This window comes from Vanacampus margaritifer, chromosome 13 (assembly GCF_051991255.1).
Source record: "Vanacampus margaritifer isolate UIUO_Vmar chromosome 13, RoL_Vmar_1.0, whole genome shotgun sequence".
Classification (NCBI taxonomy): Eukaryota; Metazoa; Chordata; class Actinopteri; order Syngnathiformes; family Syngnathidae; genus Vanacampus; species Vanacampus margaritifer.
In genome coordinates, this window is record NC_135444.1 from 20264113 (window position 1) to 20290675 (window position 26563).

At 40.8% G+C, this 26563-nt stretch overlaps 1 protein-coding gene across 7 annotated transcripts in view; it reads left to right on the forward strand.

Moving 5' to 3' along the window:
- Positions 1-26563, forward strand: part of LOC144062587 (desmoglein-2.1-like) — an 82508-nt gene that overhangs the window by 40301 nt on the left and 15644 nt on the right. For 2 of the 7 annotated variants that reach the window (XR_013296418.1, XM_077584109.1), the window contains exon 1: positions 24629-25074. Coding sequence is in view for 4 of the 7 variants with exons in the window: in XM_077584109.1 (XP_077440235.1) it covers positions 25045-25074 (30 nt within the window). In the remaining 3 variants the exon portion in view is untranslated. Of the gene's footprint in view, positions 1-5444; positions 5611-6278; positions 6357-7477; positions 7607-7720; positions 7877-8306; positions 8449-8942; positions 9104-9190; positions 9326-9521; positions 9708-9795; positions 10059-10230; positions 10374-12011; positions 12231-12317; positions 12561-13821; positions 13953-14036; positions 14274-15134; positions 16894-20929; positions 20949-24628; positions 25075-26563 lie in introns of those variants that run through there. The other 5 variants (XM_077584110.1, XM_077584111.1, XM_077584112.1 and 2 more) reach the window with 5 other exon arrangements.

A 26563-nucleotide genomic window follows, 5' to 3' on the forward strand; every position in this document is an offset into this window, starting at 1 on the left:
GTGGTGGGGTGGAGATCTTGGCGGGTTGGTCAATAATTTTTAACAAATGGACGTATGTGCTGCTTTGAAGACCCCAATTTTTCTGTTATCGCTCAATTAATAATTCAAAATTATTAGATATGGCAGAGGCATCTTTTGTTGAATTGATTTAGTTTCTATGCTTTCCATTTAAACATTCCACTGTCTTCTTTCGCAGGCTGTCCTTTTGAACAGTGTCTTTCTACTGAAGTTGATCAAGCGCTAGCTCAGCTAATGCTAACAGATGGTTAGCGCATTCCATTTTAAGGTTCAGCAATCTCAAAGCTGAGATGCGGCAAAATCGTCATTAGTGCTAAAAAACAAAAACAAAAAAAGTCCGGCAGGCTATTTCCCCCCCCCCCCCCCAATCCTCAGATGGCGCAGTCTAGATGAAATAAATAATGTGCATGTTGACACTTTAATTTGAGTGCAGCCGCTCATTCGCTGAAGTTGCTGCGTAAACATTTGTCAGGCCCGGAGCACGAGGCGCTAACGTCTTGATGGAACGGGCCCGATCGATAGCAGTAGCGTTCCGCATCGTTAACTCCGGCCTGCCGCGCGGCTGACGCTAAGCTAATTAGCAACATAATGGAGTGAACGCTTTGTGATGCGTTTGACCGAGCTCTTGACACCAAGCTGCTGACTTTTCCGGCCACTTTTAACCGCCGCACTTCGCAAACACTTCATTAACCGGCTAATTAATCCTGTAGTTGGGATGCGGCAGGAACAGGAACGCACTTAAGAGCGTCAAAAGCTTTATATTGTAATACCACATGGTTGCTAGGAAAAAAGTCAATCAAATAAAGTGAAAGTACTCACATGTTGTTGAAGACGTTTGCGAGGTTCCGAATAGTACGACACGCCGAAATAAGGTCGCTTTGTTCCTGTTGCTGTGTTGTCGCCGGTGCAGAACAGGCACAAGGCAACAAGCATATTCGTCCATGCGATGGTTGTTAATAAAGGTACACGATCACTTACAGTTTACAGTGCAGCTAATTAGAGAGTTAAAAATAGATTACGCTGACAAATGGGGTGTCAGTGACACTCCCAGGGGTGTGTGTGCGTGCGTGTACAACAATATTTATGCAGAACCGCATGTGATGCAATGTGTGTAATTGTGTATCTTAATGTGTTTGTGTAGAACAATGTGTGAGAGTGTGTGTTGTGTAGCGTTTAATGAAAGCAGCTGTTGGCTCCGATGGAACTAATTGTGCTTCCTTAAAGCGTCGCATCCGTCTTGATTTGCCTCAGTAAGCCGCCGGAAGCCATTTCACGGAATTAATGGAGGTGAGGCGCGCGGGCCGCATCAACCAGCGGGAATCGCCGCCTCCATTAGAGCGACGACGATGCAAAGACGATGGTGACATCACCAAATCTATCTCTCTCATTATAGCGGCTGATTCATAACATTGACATCAACACCACAGTATACCGTAGTGATGCAACTTGAAGACTTATGCCTGATTCTGATTCCGTATCCCACCATTGATTTAGTCCCCCCTTATCACCAACACGCACATTTGCAGAGGTGAGGCGCCAACGACGCCACAGAGGCTCTGAAATTGTGGCGGCTTCTATGATAAACAAGTCTTCATTAAAGAAGACAAAAAAAGAACAAAAAAAAGAGGACCAGCGCGTTTGAAGGCACAAAAAGCGCCGCGGGGATTTTCAAGGTCTTGTCTAATCCGCTGAAGATTGTTTACGGCCGACGCTAAAAGCCTGCAGAAGAAGAACAACAAAAACGTGAAGATGAGCAAGAAGATGGACAAGAAGAGCAAAAAAGAAAAACAAGAAGAAAAACAAGATCAAAGAAAGAAAAAAACTGAGAGAAAATTATAACAAGAATGAAAACAAGAAAAAAACAACAACAATGAAAAATAAGAATTTCTAATTAACTACTGTGGATTTAAAGAAAGTCCTTGAGCACTTTCAAGTGTGGTGGAATATTGATCAGTGAGTCATACAAATATGTAGCAAGCTGAAGGTGGGCATGTGCGAAATTGGCAAACATTTGCCACCAATTTTGAGTCAACTGTTTAGGGAATTAATAGCAAGAGAGAAGAAGCTATTAGAATGTCTGCCGCTTTTAGTGTGCATTGTTCGATAGCGGCTACCGGAGAGGCCGAGCTAGAAGAGGTGGTGACCCGAATGCTAAGGGTCCGAGAGAATTTGGCCTGCCCTTGTCTTTTCCGGGCTGACGGTGATACAGAAGTCTGCAGGGATACGGGGAGGAGGGGCAGAGAATGGGGGGGCTGCAGTCAGATTCCTCTACTTTCTTCCTGAAGGCTTCAGCTACATTTATCAACAACTCTCCTGGTTATGTGACATGTGCTCAAATGCGAACACTTCACCCTTTTTTACAAAGAAAGGATCTAAATAACTTAGTATGTTAACCTAAAAAGTCTTGAAGTAACCATGACATGATGTCTCCTTCACCTCTTCCGTCTCCCCACATGACCGCAGACAGGTAGGCAAGCAGTGACATCTACAGGCTGAGTGAGTTATGTGCATGTGTGTGTTTTTTCTGTTTGCACGTGTGTGTGTGCGTGTGCTATCGGTGTGAAAAAAAAAGTGGTATTGAACATTCCTAGTATGTGTGTGTTTCCCGAAAATTATTAATAATTTTTATTGCGTCTTTCTGGTCAGAGTGGCCTATTAGTGTGTCTGCCACATTCCTCTTCATCCTCTTCTCCAGCCACCCAAATGAAATTTGATCCTGTGGCCCTTGTAGACTTTCACCCACCTCAGTAAGTAACATGAGAAGTACATCAAAAAAAAAGAGCACACTGGGCTGCACACTAGAACAGACTTTTAAAAAGTTATTTGTAACCAGAAGATAGTGAGACCACTTAGCTCCAAACTGTCTAAAGAGGACATTTGGTCCATTTCGCAAGCAGATTTTCCCTTAAATGTTGTTCAACTTGTGAAAGGTTGACATAGAGACGGAAGAAGAAGAGTTGCCTTGTATGCTAACCTAGCAGCTTAGCATGCTATGATGCTAGCAACTCTTCTTCGTTGGTCTCTGTCGCAACTGGATAAAAAAAAAACAAAAAAAAACGATTGCCTTGTATGCTAATTTAGCAGCTAGCATGCTATGATGCTAGCAACTGTACATCCTTTTGTTGAAAACTGACTAAATCAAGCAGGAAGGTGGGATCTAAACACTCTCTCTGCTCTGATTGGTCAAGCATATTGAATGGCATTAAGCTAAAGTAACCATACAAACAATGAGCGTCTGTTCCAAACCCTCATGTCAATCAACGTGGTCTCCCACGGCAACGCTGATATTGCCTTTGTCGTCCTCTTGTACTCCCCCCCCCCCCCTCGCAAAAAGAAAGCAAACAGCGTTGAGCCATCAGAATTGATGGATATTGCAACTATTGTAACGCAAAGATGTTAAAGGTAATGTTGTGAACGTGTCAGCTCACGCCGTTGGAAATATTTGTGTGCGGGGGCGGAATCCAGCATGAATGTTTGCATTGGACTTTAATGCATGAGGGACTCTTGTAAAGCTCGTAACACACCCAAGGTGTGCTGGACTGCTGACTTCTTGATTGACTGATATTAAATGAATGTGTGTGTGTGTGTGTGCGCGCACGCATGTGCCTTACCGACCAGTACAACGAGTTTAGAGGCCTTTGAGGTTTAGTTGATTGAGATACGTGCAAATATTCAGCAGGTAACTTGATGAAACAATTAAGACAATTATATGCAGATTGTTTTTCCCATATGAATCTGGTAAAGTGGTCGCTCCACAATGTTGTGTGCATCCAAGTTCAGGTTCCAGGGAGCTAATTGTATGCCACTAATTAGTTCTGCCTATAGTCTACTTTTTTGTTTTTCTGTTCTGTCTAGTTTGAATTATTTTCTCCAAAAAAGCGGTTAAGAAAATGGATGGATGGAAGAACTATTCTCAGTAGAGTGACGTGGTGCCCTGCGAGATTGTGTGCATTAATGTTTGTTATGCCACTAATTTGGTCAACCTAGTTTACCTTGTGTCTTGTTATTTGTATTTTAGGCTGGTTAATGACACTATTCTCTGATGTGGCACATTTACAAGACACTTCTTTTCACTTTATAGGGACTTTAACCCACACTGTCCAACATTATTAGGTTCAACTCCTCATGGCCGAATGGCAAGTTTGCATTGAAAGAAATATGTCAAGCAGTTTTCTGACTCACGTCGAAGTGACACTCCTGCACTCAAATGGAAAAACACCGCACACCCTCCCTGCCCCCCCCCCGTCTGATAAGGCAAACACTTGTTGTACGACTCGTTTGACGGATGCCGCTTTAATCGCTACGTCCACCCTGTCATCATGTTTATCACCTTTTAACAAATGTGTCAAACACACACAGCTGCCAAAGGAATTCAAATTAATGCGGAAGGCAACCAGCGTTTCCGTCGGGGTGGGGCGATGGTGACAACCATAAAGTTTTTCCTTTAGGGTTGAGAAAAGTTTCACAACAGACGATAACCGTCATAATAATATCTGCGAAAATATTGAATTAAGCATTCCTGGCTAGTAGGTGATGTCATTGAATGTACACGACATTGTGGAGTGACCACACGCCAGAGTTCCCTGGGGAATGGAGGGAATATTTTGAGAAAGTGGCAGAATCTTTGGAACAAATAAGGAAGGAACGTGAGCATAGATGTACAGTACATGAACATTGTGGAGTGACCACGTCATAGTCGACTGAAAAAAGAAGTACTTTCTGGGCAAAACTAAAGAAAACATTAAGAAACCAGGCAGACTGCATGGAATAAATAAGTGCAGTAGCGCTAAACACAACACACACAACATTGTGGAGTGACCACATGTCATAATTGACTGAAAAAGTACTATCTGGGCTAAACTAAATACATTAAGGAATGAGCCAGATTGCATGGAAGAAATGAGTGGTCCGAAATGTAAACACGATATACGCAACATTGTGGCGCTAACACGTCATAGTCTACTGGAAAAAAAAAAAAGCACTTTCTGGGCAAAACTAAAGAAAACATTAAGAAACGAGGCAGACTACATGAAAGAAATTTGTGCATGTCGAAATGTAAACACAACACACACAACATTGTGGAGTGACCACATGTTAGATTGTACAGGAGGAAACATTTTGGGAGGGAGAGATGTAGAAAGAAGTTAGGGAGACTAAATAATGAAGAGAACAAATAAATATTATTGTTAGGTGGAACATAATAATAGATGTAAACATTATGGAGTGTCCACACATTATTCTACTGTGGTAAACTGCCCTGAAGCTTGATTATGGACGAACACAACATTGTTGAGCAAACAAATGTGAAAGTATACTGGGAAAAAAAAGGAGAAAATCAAGTGAGACATTGGTGGGATCTAAACATTTTGGAGTAACCACATGACAGTAGCTATATCCGATTTGATCTGATCCATTTTGATTTCCAGGGAAGCCATGACCGGTTGGGTCAGGTTGAAGTCTCTTCCTAAGAAGTCGCTGAAGATTCACACAGGACACGCTTGACGGATCCCATTCAAAGGCTTCGACTTCTTCTTCTGGTTTTTCTTTGTGCTGTTGGCAAGCGGGGACTTGTCTCATATCAACTGCATAAAAGTATGTTTAAAAAACACATGACACACGTCCAATATGAAGGATTAAGTGCATAAAAATATATATTTTATTGATGCAATTTATTCATATATAGTATAATAAATCAGTAATACACAAACCAATAATTATTGTACAGTATAACAAATAATGTTTAAAATGTTATCCAATCAACATATAAATAAAAATAACGATTTATGAATTCATAGATTACATCAAATCAAAAAAATAAATAAAACTATACAAATACTGTAAATACACAAATAATATAATGGTAAAAAAAATGTACACATTTTCAATAAAGTGGATAAAATAGAACACAGTGCCAATAATTCCCATTCCCGGAGAACAAATTTCGCCCCACTTAGATGGGTGTGACAATCAGTGGATCTTATCTTATCTTATCTTATCTTATAGTAAAAGTATAAAAGCACACTTTTGAAGAACGACTTCAAAATGTTGATAAATGTTGCTACTGATCCTTCAATGTGCCAATAAGCGTAAGTCAAAAATGTTGTCAATATAATATAATTTTTTTACGAGGGCATCTAAGTTGCTTGTTAATAGGCGGTCCTTATGTCAGAAGTTCATAACATTTTACGCACGCACGCACACACACACGCCCCCCCGAGAGGGCGTTATGCTGTACAAAGCTTCCCTCTCCTCTTTCTCAGCTCAGACCTGAAGAGGACCTCCTGCAAGGCATCATTATGGTCCGAGTGCTTTTTCCTGCGAGTGTTTTTTTTCTAATGGTGAGTGAATTTGAATTATTAATATTTTTGTGTCAGTCAGGATGTGGGCAGGTGAACACTTGGAATATAAATAGGTGGAAAGTAGTAAATCTACTGACATTAACTCACCACACATAAGGAGTGTTTTTTTTTTTTTTTTTGCCTTACATGATGTTGACTTCACACTACAAATTTTTTTGATGGGGTCACGAAGCGTAAACAGGTAGACAGTAAGGATATGTACAGGTGGATGTTAAACACATAAGTGGACAAGAGGAAATAATTGGATTATTTATTTCCCTTTATTATTTATTTGGTGAACATGTAAACGTGGAGAAACCCCCCCCCAATTGAGAACATCTACAGGTGAACGAACATAAAGGACCGGAGGGACATATATATGTGGAGGTGGACAATCGGACATGCACTGGATATAATGTGGAGGTGTCCTGAGGTGGACATGTGCGCACACAAAAGTTGAAAAGTCCAAATGACAAGTGTTAAGCCTTCATTCCTCTGCAAATACATGCAGGTTGCCATGGTGACCAGTCACGTGCTGGTTGACCTGTCTTAAGTTTCACACGGACAGAGCACCATTATGAGCCAGACAATTACAGCCCCCCCCCCCCCAAAAAAAAATCAAGAACCCATGCTGGAAAGATACAAGTGTGACATTTTGCTACCAAGCGGCCATTTTAGAGTGATTTGGGACATTTCCAGTGTTACTACTACAAATTGGTCATATGGACGTTTTATTATTATTATTATGGTTGTCATTAATAAATATCATAGTTTTTTTTTTTAATACAGCTACATTTACATTTAGCAACATGAAATTTGGTGGAAAAGCCTCAAGAGACAAGACACAGGAAGTCAGACATTTTGCTATGAAGCGGCCATTTTTGGATCATTTTGGACATTTTATCCAACTGCCACCAAATTTTAATCAGATATTCTAGACAGACAAGCGACAAAGTTGCTTAGACTTGAGTTTTTTGTTTTTGTGAGCTTAATAATGGACAAAATCGTCCGCAAAGACAAGAACTTAGCCTAAACGGAAGCTCATTGAAATATATGCGGATTGAATGATAAACCTGCTTCGAGTGATGTCATGGACTTTCCTGTTGTCTACTGCGTTATAGCTCCAGAACACACTTGTACTAACGCTCCACTCTGGGAATGAACCAGTCCGGAAAAAAAGAGAATGGATCATACCTCCAAAGCAGCTCAAGGAAAATGAAGATTATACTGGGAAGCAATATATAGCCAAGGTAAGAAACACTTTTATCCACAAGGAGGCGCTACTGGAGCATGTGTAGCATCCCAGCATTGAAGTTCCATTTTTGCAGTTCCTATTCAGTTTTTGTATGTTGTGTCTATTTCAGATTCGATCAGATTTTGAAGTTGACGGGGACATTAGCTACTCCCTGCAGGGCGTCGGCGCAAGCGAGCACCCCTTCGACGTCTTTGTGGTGGACCCCAAAACGGGACTCATTCGTGTCACCCAAAAACTGGACAGGGAGGTCATCAATACTTACAATGTGAGCAACCCCTTCCTCAACCACTCAGCTCCTTTTTGCTGAATACCCGTAAATAAATATATCTTTCTAGTACTGAATCAGAAAACATTTATTGACTTTTTTTTTTGATACTTGATATCTCAATGTTTGGCAAAATGGCCATTTCATTAGGTACAGCTACACCCTTTTTGTGTTTTACAAAATAAAAACATTGAATATGAATTACGTCATTTTCCCCCCAAAATTTAACAATATAAAATAAGAATATAAATTTGAAGACATAATATCAACATAGCTATATGCGAAACAGGCTTTTTTTGTGTGAGTTTTGGGGCTCGTGGCTCAAAAAAAAAAAAAAAGAAATTGGGAAAGGCTGTTGTAATACCTCAAATCGGCCATTGGTGATGCTGTGGAGAAAGTCAAGTAAAGTGACTGCTATTTGTCCTTTCAGCTGTTGGGCATCGCCAGATTCAACGACGGCACCGAGGCGGAGAAAAGGATAGACATCCGCGTAAAGGTGCTGGACGAGAACGACAACGAGCCACAGTTTGACGCCATGCAGCCCGTGGACGTGGACGAACGCAGCCCTGCGGGTTAGAGAACAGATGAGCGATAATAACACTTGAGACATACAGATCCATGAAAGTAAAAACAATTTCATTAACTAAATAAAATAAAAACGAATATGCTTTTCAAAAAAACGAAAACTAACTGAAACTACATTTTATGTTTACAAAACTAACTATAATTATAGCGAAAATGTTTACCTGCTAGGAGAGCTAGCTAGCTAAGCTAGCATCTATGGCTAAAGCCAAACTGTGGCAGGGTTTTGCTTTCTGGACCTGGATTTGCCACCTCTGCGCACAAGTAATACACAATAAAAAACAAAACGACGACTAATACTGAAACTAACTAAGCATTTTGTTAAAGTAACTAAAACTAATAAAAACTAAGAGAACCGCCTTGAAAGCTAATTAAAACTAACTAAATTTAAAAAAACAAAAAATCCAGATGAAATAAAAACTCACTCATATGAAAATTCCAAAACTATGATAACCCCGCATGCTTTGATATCTGTGTTTTTCAGGGACGCCCATCACGACCGTCACTGCGACTGACGCCGATGAACCGGGCAGCCCCAACTCTCAGCTGTTCTACACCATCGTGAAGCAGGACCCACCTCACGACATGTTCCGCATGAACAACGATGGAAACATCTACGTTGACAAATCTACCCTGGATAGAGAGGTAGTACCAGCTCCTCCAAAATCAACCAAATGTCGAAAAAAGCGAGAATCGCACAAACTTGTTCACGTTGTGGTTTTGTGCTGTCAGACAACAGATCGGTACTTTGTAACGGTGCAAGCTCAGGACCTCAACGGGAACCCTGACGGACTCACAGGAACCAGCACGCTGACCATCAATGTGCTGGACATCAACGACAACCTTCCAACGCTGGAAAAACACCAGGTATGTGTTGTTTTCATACCACATGCTTTGCGATTTGGTCTTATTGTCAAGCCTTTGACTGCTACTGGTCATCTCATTGGTCACGCAATCTGTTACAGTCGTCCAGTCTAGATGCTATGAAAGCACGGATCAGAGTTTCAAGAGTTCTTGTCAAAGGTCATGTAATAACCCGAGTTGGTGCGCATTTTATTTGTAGTACGAAGGCAGCATAATGGAGAACACGAAGGGTGTGGAGGTGATGAGGTTCAAAGCTCAAGACTTGGACCTGAAGGACACGGAAAACTGGCAAAGCGTGTTTGATATCGTGAAAGGCAACGAGGCCAAGTACTTCAGCATCAAAACGGACCCAAAGACCAACGAGGGAATCCTGATGCTTGATAAGGTATGCACAAAATAAACAGAAACACGCAGGCTAGCCATGTTAGCTTCACAACAAGCCACAATTTGAAACAATATGTCCGATTTCGCAGCCGGCGGACTATGAGGACGTGAAGGATTTTGTTCTTGAACTCACCGTGAGGAACAAGGCTCCACTTTATGAAGGACTTCAGCAAAGCACGCCGTATAAAGCATACGTCAAAATCAACGTTCAAAACCAGCGTGAAGGTCCACATTTTGATCCCAAAGTCAAAGTGATCACAATATCGGAGGGCAGCAGCACTACTATCAATGATGTCATTGCTCACTACCCGGCACTAGATGGCGACACTGGGAAACCAGCCCAGAAAGTCAAGTGAGTGGATACACACTGTAACATTTGTTCCATGAAGATGTATTGATTAATGCCCAACAATCAATTCTCTTCATCTCTGCTGTTATGTTGCATTTTGTATGGCACCGATGGTTCCGATCGAAAGCCCAGATACCAAAATACGCGGCATTGCAATTGGTGTTCTGTGTTGTAGATATCTTAAAGGTTCGGACCCTGACAACTGGCTCACCATTGACCCAGAAACCGCAGACATCAGACTGATCAAGATGCCCGACAGAGAGTCCACTTTTTTGGTCAACGGGACGTACTACGCTCAAGTGATCTGCATTTCAGAAGGTACGCTGCCACGATTGTCGCATTACGTAACCTCCTTAGATGTTAAGATGCTGAATCATTTTGGTGTTGTGCCGACAGTAGTGGGAAGTAACGAAGTAAACAACCAAAATGGTAATTTAGTGTAAAATTGTTTTTTTATTTTGATCTTCAAAACTCATTTTGACCTCTAGCAAACTTCCCGTGTTTTAATCTTATTTCATAAGCATTCCATACAGTTCAGGAGTCCAGCGTATAATTTCATGCTGGGAGACAGCGGCAAACTGTCACGTACGTTGTGTTACGTGAAGTCATGTTGAATATTTATGAATAAAGAAAGCTATTTATTTTCATATTCTAGTAAATTGTGTCCTACCATTGACAGTCTGTGTTTCCAAAGGGGTCGCCATTATAGAGTGACGTCACATTATAGTCCGTCGTGAAGTGGGGATACTTTTTTTCCCGATTTTGACTTCCTGGTTTGAACTGGGAAAAGTCTGACTTCCGACCATCTTTGAATGCAGCATAAGTCATGTCCACTCACCACTGCAATAATCTTTGGGTCTGAAGATTAAATACAAATGCCGATCTTGACTTTGTTGTAATGTCTTAAAGCGGTAAATGGTGATTGAACAATTTTTCAGACTTTTCAAAATAAAATGGTTTTTTTTATCTTAAAAGTTAAATGAAAACTTAAACAAGTAAATACCATAGCTCCTCTCTATAGTTTTCTACAGAATTTTTTTTCTTCCAAAATTTAAAAATACCTGAAATCTTAAACTTTCACATTTCTAGATTTAATGTCAAACAAAAACAAATGGTTCAGAAGGTTCCCAGGGTCAGCAGCATCTCTTTTAAAGTTAACTGAAAATTTAAATAAGTAGTTCCCTGAGATTAAAATCGTTTTAGATTTATCTCTTATCAGCCGTCGGATTTTTTTTTTTTAAAGGCCGATACCGATATTGGTTACAGGGATGTGATTTTTCCGCTAATTCGCGGAATTCCGCTTTTTTTTATCTCCCCCCCCCCCCCCCAAAAATCCGATTTTTTTAAAAAAAAATTTAGTAGTTCAATGTGTATGCACATGACTCCGACAGATAACATCTTCTGCTATAACAAAGACATTTGTGGTATGCTCTAATATGAGTTACTTTTCATTTGGTCATGATACAATTATTTGTTCATGAAATTTGAACTTTTCAACATTATTTATGTGTTAACTTAGTAATCACATTAGTTAGATATGATGATATTCTCAGTGATAGTTTTTAAAAGCAAAGGCAGTCCAATGTTTTTGAATGTGACTGATTTTGAGTTGACTAAAACTGCCATTTTATATGGGATAGTTCAATATACATTGAAAATTTATGCTGTTGTTTTGTCTATTTCTTTGTCATGTGAGTGCATTGAAAGTACTTAAAACACGGAAAACCCATGAGCTCCGGGAAGCCCCCCTTGTCCCCCCACCAGGGCACTGCCCTGGACCTAGCTGGGTGTCAGCGGCCCCCAGACCCCCGGCTAAATTTTCTGATAATTTCACTTTGGTCAAATCACATCCCTGTGGTTAAAATGCTCAATATCCCTAATGTTGATTGGATGAGGTTGAGATTGGGGGGAAAAAACAGTCTTTTGTGTGATTCCACTTGTGTTTCCCGCAAACAGACATCCCCTCGAGCACCGCCACCGGCACTGTGGCCATCCAAGTGGAAGACTTCAACGACCACTGTCCCACCCTGACCAGCACCCTCGAGACTCTGTGCCTTCCCGACGATGCGGTCGTCGTCAGTGCCGTCGACGGAGATGACTTCCCCAATGGAGCTCCGTTCACCTTTGAAATCCTGGAGGGCACAAAGGGAAAATGGCAGGTGGAGCATCTCAATGGTGAGGAGACAACATCTGGTCTGTTTTGGATCTCGGTGGACTTTAATCTTCAGGCTGAACCTCATGGATTTGAATCTGTGTGGGCAGATACCGCAGCCATCCTGAGGGCCCAGCACTCCTTATGGCCTGGTCTGCATGAGGTGGAATTATTGGTGAAGGACCAGCAGGGAAAGGCGTGCTCGGAGCCACAGAAGGTGACGGTCAAGGTGTGCACCTGCGAGGATGGAGCGATTTGTGGAAGACGAGGCGGACGAGGTCAGCCTGACAAGAAATCCGAGTTGGGACCCGCAGGCATCGGACTTCTGCTACTGGGCCTGCTGCTGCTATTGCGTAAGTGCCATCAAACCAGTGTGGAACATGGATGGAAATCAGGAGGAGAGTTGTAGCGCATGTATACATTGTTGCCAGTAGGGGGAGCCCATGAATCTCTTCATGTTGTCACCTTCATCACACACGTGTTTGACATTCAAGATGTGACTCAGAGTTTCGTTTTTTTATGGCGAGTCATCAAATTTAGTGACAAAAACTTGAAGTGAATATTTGATGGAGATTAAATCTGTAGGAGGTCATCTTTGAGGGTGTCATGGTAATACCCCAAATGATCCAAAGTGATGCGAAACTAATAATAATAATAGATGTGAGATATCCTTGGCGTTTTTCAGGAAAAAAATTGATGTTGAAGGGAAACTTTTTTTGAAGAAATTCCGATGGGTCGCATATCTCTCTCACATGTATGCTTCAAATTTGGTAGAAATTGGACAAAATCTCATATTAAAAGGTGATAATGTAATAGTAGTTGAGTGAACGAGCTACCTCCTTTGACGTTAATAGCGGCCAGTTGTTTTTTTTCTCCTCTGTGAGACATGAATGCATTTTTGTTCTGTTGACATAATGTGCATTATTCCCCCCCAAAAATAAATATGGTGCCATTAGGTACTAGTTAGCCCCAATGATAACATGAGTAGCCCACCAGTGATGGGACACTTAATAAAACAGAAGAAGAATGATAAAATGTATTTATTTATTTAAATTTTTAATGGCACACATATTTTTTTTATTAAATATGAAATTAAATTACATTAAAAAGATTTTGTTGAAATTGTTTTTTTTGAAAACGTGTTGAAAAAAACGAAAATTTTAAATATTTGTTGAAAAAAAATTAAATTAGAAGAAAATGCAGTTTTTTATTTATACAAATTTATATGGTTCATTGTGGCTCAGTAGTAGTGTGGGTTTGATCGCATGCTATTTTGGCCACATCGAAGTACCTTTGAGCAAGATACTGAAACCCCAGTTACTCTTGTCGATGTCTATGTCAATGAGTAGTCTCACGTGGAGTGCTTTTTTAGGGCCTTATAAGTTGGAAAAGCGCTATATAAATGAAGTACCATTTACCAAATATTTCAAAAAAGGACATTTTAGAGCTGTCATTTTGATATGATATTTTTGCTCACAGTTTTGTGTCAGAATTTAATATCATGCCATGCTTAGTTGAGCGTTGGCATTTCTCGTTTATATGCCCACTCATATCAAATAAATGACAGATGAATATTTTTAGATATGAAATGCAAGCGTGTTGTTTTTGTTCCAGTGGTTCCCCTGCTGTTGCTCTTTTGTCAGTGTGGTGGCAATCTGGGCCTGCCGAGAGGTGCTGCGGAAATCCCATTTGAAACCGAGTCCCACTTGATCACCTACTGCACCGAAGGCCTGGGGGAGAACGCGGTTAGTCCTGACCACTCGGCCAGCTCTTGAAATCACTTGTGCAGTTTTTGACTTGTGTCCATCCGTTTGCCGGGTCGGTGGCAGGAGGTGCCGCTAAACCTCATCCCGACGCAGCAGGTCGCCGTAGACAGGAGCGATCACGTGAACCAGTCGGTCTTTGCAGACACCTTCCAGGGAAACATGGAGCAGTCTTGGGGAAGGAGGCAGGCCAACGTCAACACTTACTCCAGGTTCGGGGGTGCAGCGGTGGGAGGTCAGGCCATGGCAGCGTATGACAGCATCGCTCTACCGGACCACCTGATCGCCCAATACTACCAGCAGGTGAGAAGTAGCTTTTGTATTATATATTGAGTGGAATTTATAACAACATTAGGTCAACAACTATGGAGGACGAAAACTGCCACAATAAAAAATAAATAAATAAGTGAATAAATGAATGAAAGTGAAAATAAAAATGGATATAAAAAAAAAAAATTCAAAAATTAAATACAAAAGATAAATATAAATGAAAATAAAAACAAAATATTTATATATCCTTAAATAAAAGTAAAAAATAAAAAACGAGATAACAAAAAATACAAATAAACATAAAAATAAATGTGGAAATACCAAAATAAATATATTAATATAATTAAATATCAATCAATAAATAAAAATACTCTGCTCTCATATTTATTTATTTCATGCTGCAGACGCTCTGTCAAGACAAAATGTTATTTAAATGAGGGGGCGGTCCTAAGCGTGTCTTGGCTTGGACTCCGCCATTGCAAACTGCCTTTCAATGGTCGCGTGAGCAGCTGGACGAAGAAGGAAGTCTCGCCGGCTTGCATGGGAAGCTCCAGCAATGGACGACTATCTTGTCCACTGTCAACACGACTTGTTGTCGAGCAACTCAAGTCGCAAGTTATGGTGACTTTGGACATTTCCACATTTATTTGTAATTTTATTTTTATTTTTTGAATCTCGTTTTTTTTTTTTAACTTGTATTTATTTATGGATATATTTTATTGGTTTTCTTTCCATTTATTGTTATTTATTTATTTTTTTAATTTTATTTTTTATATCCATTTTTATTCATTTATTTATTTTTAATGTTGGCAGTTTGGGTTTTCCATTAACCACAGCACTGGATCAGTTGTAATCATCACAACTTTCAAAATTTTTTATGTCATGTTTCAACAGAGAGTGTACAGCGAAGGCGGCAGAAGCAACCTGGCGGAGAAGGACGCTCACTTGAAGTACAATTTTGAGGGCCAAAGCTCTTCGGCCGGCTCAGTGGGCTGCTGCAGCCTCCTGGAGAACGACAACGACCTTCAGTTCCTCGACGACCTGGGCCCCAAGTTCAAGACCCTGGCGGAGCTGTGCGGCGGCCAGAAGATCCAACCCGATGTCATTCCACCGCCAACAAAGATCTTGACAGAACCAAGGCCGGAACTCATGAAGCTGCCACCAGTTGTCCCCAAGGTAGACCAAACTGTGACTCAGGTGGTGAAGGAAAACATGACTACGCGGAATCAATGCATGACGGCAGTGATGGGAGGAATGGAAAACCAAGGCCAGATGTTCTTGCTCCAGCAGCAGCAGCCTGTTTATTACGCCGCCGCCACTCCCATGCAATACGTAGTCCAGCCACAAGTCCAGAACGCCGTGCTTCTGGCTGAGGCATCGGCTAGCAATCTCCAGGGCGTTGTTCTAGCAGGAGCTGGGCAAGGCATGCTCGTGTCTGGCGGACACACCAACGATGCCGGCCTGGTGCTGGTAGAGAACCCCAAGATCCACACCGGGAATCAGCCCAGCCTCCAGAAGATGGTGGTGGTGGAAAGCAAGCTCCCTGTGGAGTCTGTGAAAGTTCACAGGGGCAGTCGAACCGCCACGGTGCAAGGAAGGGGAGAAGCTGAGCGGATGTCTGGAGCTCAGAGCGTCCTTTTGGTGGAAGGCTCATCCAGCAGAAACCCAGCTGGAAGTATGTCCCAGAAGAGGAACACTTCTGGATCGAAAATGTCCTTCAACGTCAAAAGCACCACCACCAAGTCCACTGGAGCTCAGCAGGCTTCAGGCAGAATCCCAACGTACCGCAAGGTGGTGGTGCAGGAGACACGCAAATGATAGATTTGGGGGCGATTCCCATTGTAATACTTTTCCCAACTGGATTAGGAGGCAATCCTGCTGACTGTTTCCAGTGCAATGAACTCAGTTCCCTCTTTTTTTCTTTTTTTTTTTGGTATGTAAAAGCATGTTTTTTTATACACTTTTCAGCACTAGTAACAAATGTAGAAACAATCCAGGACCTTTCATACCTGCAGATGCAAATGATATTTTTGCCATTTAACTTCTATTTTTCATTTCACTGTTTGCAAATAGATGAAATTGAATGAAATTGACAAATTAGTTAATTAATTTAATTGACCATTTAGTTAATTAATTAAAAAAATTAATAATGCATTTGAATTAATTAGTTAATGAAAACTTACATTACTGCACTAAATAAAAACAGATTTTTTAAATGATAATTATATATTTTTTTAAATAGTTTTTAAACCCGGTTATTTCATATTTTTTAACTAAACAAAAAAAACACACAAATTTTACTCATTAATACACACATTTATTAATAATTACAGTAAGTCAAGTCAAGTAACTATTCAAGAAAATAAATATATAACAACGGAATAAATACGTTTTAATGAACTAATTTTACAGTAAAAGAAAAACGTGTAAAATGCTGAGCTTCATAAAAATAGCATACACAAGAGGAGCACTTTGGGTGTATCTGCTGAGATTGTGTGTGCCTGTGCATTTGTGAGCTCTGTTTGTGAGCTTCTGTTTTCAACCCCCCCAACACACACAACACACTTTTACCTGTTGCCGCTCTGTGAAAGCTCAACATGACGCTTCATAAGCGTATCTGCTCATTTGGACAAATAAATACATGTCAATCTCATTTATGTTTCATATTATAAGTGCCAGGCCCGTGTCTCTATGGATGCATTAATACTTTCGATCTCATGCAGATTTATATAATTCTGTCGTTTCTAATACTTAGATGACGGGCACTGTCAGTTTGTTGACTACTCGCTCTCAGACACACCTGTGGAGGAGGGCAAACAAACCAGCAGGTTTCAAGGCCACACCCCGTCATCTATGCTCAGAAGCAGCGCAACAGAAATACTGAAAAGTATGCATGAAAACCCACAATGCTAAATGTTGGTTTTGACATGGTTTGGCACATCTGCAAACATTCATGTTAGATTAGATTAGATTATGATATATGTTAGTCCTAACCCTAAAACCGCCCCCTAAATGTAATTCTAACCGGAATCCTGACCCTCTTAAACTATATCACCAACGCTGAGCCTAATCTGAGCCACTAACCACTAAACAGTAAACCCCCCTAAACTTTTTCAATGTTATTACTTGCATCTAACCCTAATCCTAATTGTAACCCTCATAATGGTATTCATATTTTGCTCAGCAAAAATTGTCTTTATGTCAATAATATGTTCTGTGTGGCATTCTGATAAATATTACGTATGTGGAATAAGAATTAAGCACAGTAAGAATTTTTTTCTGCTTTTTTTTTTTTTTTTTTTTTACTGTTTCAAACATACACATATGTATCAAAGACAAATATATACAAAAATAATGTTTTTTGTATAGCACACCACAAAATTATAAGACGGAGCAGTATACAATGAAAATAAAAGACACAACAAAATAAAATACAATTAAAAAGAAAACAAAAGCTAGAGCTTTTCACATAACATGTATTTGAGTAGCAAATTTATCTCAGGGGCGGCCATTTTGTCTTTTACAGCCATTTGTTGTCAACTGAAAATGACATCACAGTGCCTACGGGCTCATGTGTCTCCTGCTTTTGGTCATGTGACGTTATAATATATATAATATATAATATTGATCAGTGAGTCATACAAATATGTAGCAAGCTGAAGGTGGGATGTGCCAAATTGGCAAACATTTGCCACCAATTTTGAGTCAACTGTTTAGGGAATTAATAGCAAGAGAGAAGAAGCTATTAGAATGTCTGCTGCTTTTAGTGTGCATTGTTCGATAGCGGCTACCGGAGAGGCGGAGCTAGGAGAGGTGGTGACCCGAATGCTAAGGGTCCGAGAGAATTTGGCCTGCCCTTGTCTTGGTTCTTGCAGTGTGTAAGTCATTTCCGGGCTGACGGTGGTACTGAAGTGAGGTCTGCAGGGACATGGGGAGGAGGGGCAGAGAATGGGGGGGGCTGCAGTCAGATTCCTCTACTTTCTTGTGCGCTCATGAGCACTGAAGGCTTCAGCTACATTTATCAACAACTCTCCTTGTTATGTGACATGTTCTCAAATGCGAACACTTCACCCTTTTTTACAAAGAAAGGATCTAAATAACTTAGTATGTTAACCTAAAAAGTCTTGAAGTAACCGTGACATGATGTCTCCCTCACCTCTTCCGTCTCCCCACATGAGCGCAGACAGGTAGGCAAGCAGTGACATCTACAGGCTGAGTGAGTTATGTGCATGTGTGTGTTTTTTCTGTTTACACGTGTGTGTGTGTGTGTGTGTGTGTGTGTGTGTGTGTGTGTGTGTGTGTGTGTGTGTGTGTGTGTGTGTGTGTGTGTGCGTGTGTGTGTGTGTGTGTGTGTGTGTGTGTGTGTGTGTGTGTGTGATGGGCGAGCAATACCAGGTATCCGGCTGATGCCTGGCCTTATTTCAAGGTATCCGTACTTACAGATGCGTGCTCAAGATGGCATCTTGTGGCCATTTTACGATCAGGAACTAGAATTCAGAAATTAGAAGAATAGTAAATCACCATTCATTTCATGGAATTTTAAGGAGAAATACTATATTGAAATATCTTTGCTATCGGTCTGAAAAAAAAAGTGGTATTGAACATTCCTAGCATGTGTGTGTTTCACGAGAATTATTAATCATTTTCATTGCGTCTTTGTGGTCAGAGTAGCCTATTAGTGTGTCTGACACATTCCTCCTTTTCCTCTTTTCCTCTTCATCCTCTTCTCCAGCCACCCAAATGAAATTTGATCCTGTGGCCCTTGTAGACTTTCACCCACCTCAGTAAGTAACATGAGAAGTACATCAAAAAAAAGAGCACACTGGGCTGCACACTAGAACAGACTTTTAAAAAGTTATTTGTAACCAGAAGATAGTGAGACCACTTAGCTCCAAACTGTCTAAAGAGGACATTTGGTCCATTTTGCAAGCAGATTTTCCCTTAAATGTTGTTCAACTTAGAGACAGAAGAAGAAGAGTTGCCTTGTATGCTAACCTAGCAGCTTAGCATGCTATGATGCTAGCAACTCTTCTTCGTTGGTCTCTGTCGCAACTGGATAAAAAAAAAAAAAAACGATTGCCTTGTATGCTAATTTAGCAGCTAGCATGCTATGATGCTAGCAACTGTACATCCTTTAGTTGAAAACTGTGACTAAATCAAGCAGGAAGGCGGGATCTAAACACTCTCTGCTCTGATTGGTCAAGCATATTGAATGGCATTAAGATGAAGTAACCACACAAACAATGAGCGTCTGTTCCAAACCCTCATGTCAATCAACGTGGTCTCCCACGGCAACGCTGATATTGCCTTTGTCGTCCTCTTGTACTTTCCCTTCTGCAAAAGTAATGTTAAAGGTCATGTGTGAACGTGTCAGCTCACGCCGTTGGAAATATTTGTGTGCGGAGGAGGAATCCAGCATGAATGATTGTAACACACCCAAGGTGTGCTGGACTGCTGACTTCATTGATTGATATTAAATGAGTGTGTGTGTGTGTGCGTGCACGCATGTGCCTTACCGACCAGTTCACGAGTTTAGAGGCCTTTGAGGTTTGGTTGATTGAGATATTTGCAAATATTCAGCATCTAACTTGATGAAACAATTAAGACAATTATATGCAGGTTTTTTCCCCCTAGATGAATCTGATAAAGTGGTCACTCCACAATGTTGTGTGCATCCAAGTTCAGGTTCCAGGGAGCTAATGTATGCCACAAATTAGTTTTGCCTGTAGTCCAAAAAAAATTTCTGTTCTGTCTAGTTTGAATTCTTTTCTCCAAAAAAAGTGCGCGCACACACGCTAACATTAGCTTAGCTTCTTAGCATGACTCAGCCTCTGATCGTTGATGTATTATACTTGACAGTCTCCACTTGGCAGAAGCTTTCCTTTGTGTCCTAACTAAAAAGTTGCCTACCTTTTGTTGGAATGACACACTTTGTCTTCCGCGTGTTTGTTTTGTTCCGGGTAAAGAGAATATTGATTTTCTGAATACAGACTGGAGATCGGTGAACAGTTCCTTCGAAGGATTTATTTTACAGAATACTCCGGACACAAGCGGGTTTACAGAAGCACAGCTGTTCCTCGCAAGTGTGTTCTTACAGCGGTACTCACAGTATTCTTATACTATTTTGAAAGCAGTATCACAAAACCCCCAAACCCCCAGGAAACAGCCCCCCAGCCATGAGTTAAGACTTTTACAGCATTCAATACACATGACGACAGCTGGAAGTAGATAAGACTTTTACAGCATCATTCAATGCACATTGCCAAATGGCCCATTGATGTGGAAATAGAGGAGCCCACCCCCCCCAAACGTTTTATTCATTGATTTTTTTATTCACTTACTTCCTTATTTATTTATTTATTATTATTAGTTATTATTTTATTTTAGTTACTTCATTGACGTCTTTTTGTGGTACCACAGTTAAATAGGCCTTCTATTTATTCAAAAACATTGCTTATTTCCCCCCGAAAAAAATAAAATAAAATAAAATAATAAGAAACAAACAAATAAAAATGTCCGAGCCTTAAATGTTTCAGAAAAACAAAGATTTATGATTTCTACCAGGGGCAGAAGGGGAGATGGGGGCACCGGAGGAACCCCAGGCCCAGCGGGGAGAGGCCCCGGTCGTCACCCCAACGATCTAAGTGAAAAACTAACCCTGTTACTGAGTTTGCCAGCTCGCCGACTGGCGAACTCTACCCCTAAACCGTGAGTGTGACCCCACCCAGTGTATATACATAAGTGTGTGTGTGTGGTGCATTAAAATTGGGGGCAGGTGAACCGGAGCAGAGGGAAATAATATCCCCCTCTGCTCCGATCCACCCGCCTCCCAGGCATGTCAAGGAGCGTATGTGGTGCATTAAAAGAAATTAATGGGGGGGGGGTGACCGCAGCACTACTCCATACTGCGGCCTGCCCCAACCGATGCCCCCCCCCCCCCCCAGTTGTGTGGTGCATTAAAATTGGAGGGGAGCTACCGGGGACCGCCCGAAGTGCATACCGGAGCGGGGCGGGCACAACACCGATCCCGCCCACTCTCCCGGCCCCCGGAGCGCCGAGACCCAGGCCACGGATGGAACCCCTGGCCTAGGGGAGGGGGAGGAGGGCGGACAGGGGAAGGGGAGGGGACGGGGGAAGGAGACGACAGGAAGGGCAGGAGGCAGCGGCAGGGCCGCAGAGAGAGGGGGAGAGGAGGAGGAAGGGCGACGAGGGAGAAGGGACAGGGAGGCGGAGGACGGGCGGGGAGAGGCGAAGAGGGAGAGGAAGCAAGGGGGAGGAAGGGGGAGGGGAGAGGGAACCACGGGGCACCCCGGCGGCCCACAGGCCCCGACCCACGTCGCCGGGCCCAGAGCGACGGACCGCGCCGGGGCGGCGCCGCCCCGAACACCAGGGAGAGCCCCGCAACACAGCACCCCCCACGAGACCCAGGGAACGACCAAGACGCAGCCGCCATCCAGCAGCCAACAGAGGGGCAGACGACGGTTGACAATGAAGGAACCCATCCACCGTCACAGCAAGTTTTCATCCAGTTATTCACACCCCCACACTTCTCACATATTTTTACCTGTTCTCACCTCATTCCCTTCTGCCCCCGTTCTCTCTTCACACCCCGAAGTCACATGCATTTCCTTCTCTCCCACACACTTATTCAGAATGGTTTGATATTTGCCGTAAATTGAACCATTCCACTGTCCCTAAGAAATTTTCCCTTTATTTTGTTTTATTCATTGATTTATTTATTCACTTACTTCCTTATTTATTTATTTATTATTATTAGTTATTATTTTATTTTAGTTACTTCATTGATGTTTTTATGTGGTCCCACAGTTAAATAGGCCTTCTATTTATTCAAAAACATTGCTTATTCCCCCCCGAAAAAAAAAAAATAAAATAAAATAATAAGAAACAAACAAATAAAAATGTCCGAGCCTTAAATGTTTCAGAAAAACAAGGATTTATGATTTCTAGGATTCCATAACAGAACGAAACTACCTTGTGGGTTCCTTAATTTCTCAGAAAAACAAGGATTTACGATTTCTAGGATTCCATAACGGAACGAAACTACCTTGTGTTTTATTCAGATTCTATCAAAACCGCTCAAACTTCTTATTCTCTTATCTCTCTTATTTCTCTTCACTCAGTCATTTCTTATGCGGTCATTTCTTCGTAACGTTACCCCGTATACAAGGACTTAGGTTTCTAGGATTCTACAGTTTCTAGGATTCTAAAATAGAACGAAACCAACTTGTATATTCAAATGTCTTAGTAAAATCCGAAAACATCATTTAAACACTCACCCAGCTCTACTGAGGAAATTAAAACAGTCATAACTAAATCTAAACAGTTATAACCTAAATCTGGGCAGAAGACTCAACAATCCCCAATTCGGACTCAAAAAAATTTTTTTCATTAAAATATTCAACTATAAAAGAGGACATAATTGTGTAAAAAGAACACGTATATCACCCGCTATTAACATTTGTCCCGTAACCGCTCTCTGTACTGCCAACTGTAATTGCCACCCCCAGATTGCATAGGCGGAAGTTTTATCCATCAACGTTCGGGTTGGATCCTGGACGTGACACTTTAATTATACTACTTGATCCCACTTCCTCATTCGCAACGCCATCAGTCTTGCTTTCGCTTTCATTTACACAACTTTCTTATCACTCTCACCCACCCTTTTTTTAATTAATTTTTATTTATTTTTTTTATTTTTTTTAACAGTCAACTCTAGAGCCGCCGCTCCTCCAACTCAAGCCTTTTTCCATTTCTCTCATAAATATCACCAAACACACAGTTGAAGACATTGTAAAAAAAACATCCATTCTCGCAACACTTCTCATCCACTCCCCTTTTTTTTCTTTTAATTTTTACAGTTACTTCTTGGCCTTCTCCTGATTCACTTTCGCTCACCATCAATTGTCTTCTTTCTCTTTCCTTGCTCCCCTCACATCCCTTCCTAGACTGTTTCAACGCACTACCCATTGCCATCATTCTAGCATTAGCCATCATCTTATCTACTTTTCTACAGTTTTCTCTGACTTTTCTTCCTCTTGGAGACATTCTATTTGTCCTTTCTACTTCTTTTTCCAACAACTTTCTTTTCTTCACACATGCTCGTTCCACCTCTCATCAATGAACACCAAACAAGCGACGGTTGACAATGAAGGAACCCATCCACCCTCACAGCAAGTTTTCATCCAGTTATTCACACCCCCACACTTCTCACATATTTTTACCTGTTCTCACCTCATTCCCTTCTGCCCCCGTTCTCTCTTCACACCCCGAAGTCACATGCATTTCCTTCTCTCCCACACACTTATTCAGAATGGTTTGATATTTGCCGTAAATTGAACCATTCCACTGCCCCTAAGAAATTTTCCCTTTATTTTGTTTTATTCATTGATTTATTTATTCACTTACTTCCTTATTTATTTATTTATTATTAGTAGTTATTATTTTATTTTAGTTACTTCATTGACATTTTTATGTGGTCCCACAGTTAAATAGGCCTTCTATTTATTCAAAAACATTGCTTATTCCCCCCCGAAAAAAAAAAATAATAATAATAAAATAATAAGAACAAACAAATAAAAATGTCCGAGCCTTAAATGTTTCAGAAAAACAAGGATTTATGATTTCTAGGATTCCTTAACGGAACGAAACTACCTTGTGGGTTCCTTAATTTCTCAGAAAAACAAGGATTTACAATTTCTAGGATTCCATAACGAAACGAAACTACCTTGTGTTTTATTCAGATTCTATCAAAACCGCTCAAACTTCTTATTCTCTTATCTCTCTTATTTCTCTTCACTCAGTCATTTCTTATGCGGCCATTTCTTCGTAACGTTACCCCGTATACAAGGACTTAGGTTTCTAGGATTCTAAAATAGAACGAAACCAACTTGTATATTCAAATGTCTTAGTAAAATCCGAAAACATAATTTAAACACTTACCCAGCTCTACTGAGGAAATTAAAACAGCTATGACTAAATCTAAACAGTTATAACTAAATCTGAGCAGAAGACTCTCAACACTTTGAAGATATTTAATCAGTAATTGTTGGCTAGTGACTAGCATAAGAAGCTAACATAGCAACACCAGGCATTTAGGATCCAAAACAGTCTGTCAAGTGTTGTGGAAATAAACATCACCAGCTCGTTTACTCAACACACTGTTGTAATGTAAAAAAAATATGTGTTGATTAAAACAAAAACATTTTGAACCAGTCATACCACAATGTTTTATCATCTGATTTAGCCAACGTTAAGAACACACTTTTTCTCTAATATACTGTAATTGCGCCCCTTTTCTTTTGGGGGGGGGGGGGGGGGGGTTGGGTAAATGAAAACTACCACAATACAACCAGTAATTGTTTGAACTGCTGACGGCATATTTTGCACCAACATTTTGGTGGCATGATATGGACATTCAAACTTCAGCGTAGCTCTGTATGAAGACAACATTTTCTCTCATAATAAGCTTCCAGTGTTGAGAAATTAGCATGCATAACATTAACTTTGCAGCTGATTGAAACTTGATCGTTTTGAGGTTCAACTCCTCATGTCCGAATGCCAAGTTTGCATTAATAGAAATATGTCAAGCAGTTTTTTGACTCACGTCGAAGTGACACTTCTGCACTCAAATGGAAACCCCCCCCCCCCGTCTGATAAGGCAAACAGTTGTTGTATGACTCCTTTGACAGATTCCGCTTTAATTGCCATGTCCACCCTGTCATAATCTTCATCACCGTTTGTCGTAGGTGTCAAACACACACGGCTGCCAAAGGAATGCAAATTGATGCGGAAAGAAACCAGCGTTTCCGTCGAGGTGGGGCGATGGTGACAACCATAAAGTTTTTCCTTTAGGGTTGAGAAAAGTTTCACAACAGACGATAACCGTCATAATAATATCTGCGAAAATATTGAATTAAGCATTCCTGGCTAGTAGGTGATGTCATTGAATGTACACAACATTGTGGAGTGACCACACGCCAGAGTTCCCTGGGGAATGGGGGGAATATTTTGATATTTGAGAAAGTGGCATAATCTTTGGAACAAATAAGGAAGGAACATAAACATAGGTGTACATGAACATTGTGGAGTGACCACGTCATAGTCGACTGAACAAAAAAAGAAGTACTTTCTGGGCAAAACTAAAGAAAACATTAAGAAACCAGGCAGACTGCATTGAAGAAATGAGTGGTCTGAAATGTAAACATGATACACACAATATTGTGGAGTGACCACACGCCAGAGTTCCCTGGGGGTGGTGGGGGAATATTTTTGACATATTTAGTGAAATGGACAACAACAAAAAAGAGGGAAGAATCTTTGGAACGAATAAAAATGAAACATAAGCATAGATGTGCACAATATTGTGGAGTGACCACATGTCATAGTCTACTGGGGAAAAAAGCACTTTCTGGGCAAAACTAAAGAAAACATTAAGAAATCAGGCAGATTGCATGGAAGAAATAAGAGCAGTAGCGTCCCAAATTCTAAACCCAACACACACAACATTGTGGAGTGACCACATGTCATAATTAACTGAAAAAGTACTATCTGGACTAAACTAAATACACTAAGGAATGAATCAGACTGCATGAAAGAAATGAGTGGTCCGAAATGTAAACACGATATACGCAACATTGTGGCGCTAACACGCCATAGTCTACTGAAGAAGAAAAAAAAGCACTTTCTGGGCAAAACTAAAGAAAACATTAAGAAACGAGGCAGACTACATGAAGGAAATAGGTGCATGCTGAAATGTAAACACAACACACACAGCACTGTGGAGTGACCACATGTTAGATTGTACAGGAGGAAACATTTTGGGAGGGAGAAAGCGGAATGTAAACACAACACACACAACATTGTGGAGTGACCACATGTTAAGATTGTACAGGAGGAAACATTTTGGGAGGGAGAAATATAGAAAGAAGTTAGGGAGACTAAATAATAAAGAAAACAAATAAATTACATTGCTATGTGGAACATAATTATAGATGTAAACATTATGGAGTGTCCACACATTATTCTATTGTGGTAAACTGCCCTGAAACTTGATTATGGACGAACACAACATTGTTGAGCAAACAAATGTGAAAGTATACTGGAGAAAAAAGGAGTAACCACGTGACAGTAGCTATATCCGATTTGATCTGAATATCAACTGCATAAAAGTATGTTCAAAAAACACACAACACACGTCCAGTATGAAAGATTAAGTGCATAAAAATATATATTTTATTGATGCAATTTATTCATATATAGTATAATAAATCAGTAATACACAAACCAATAATTATTGTACAGTA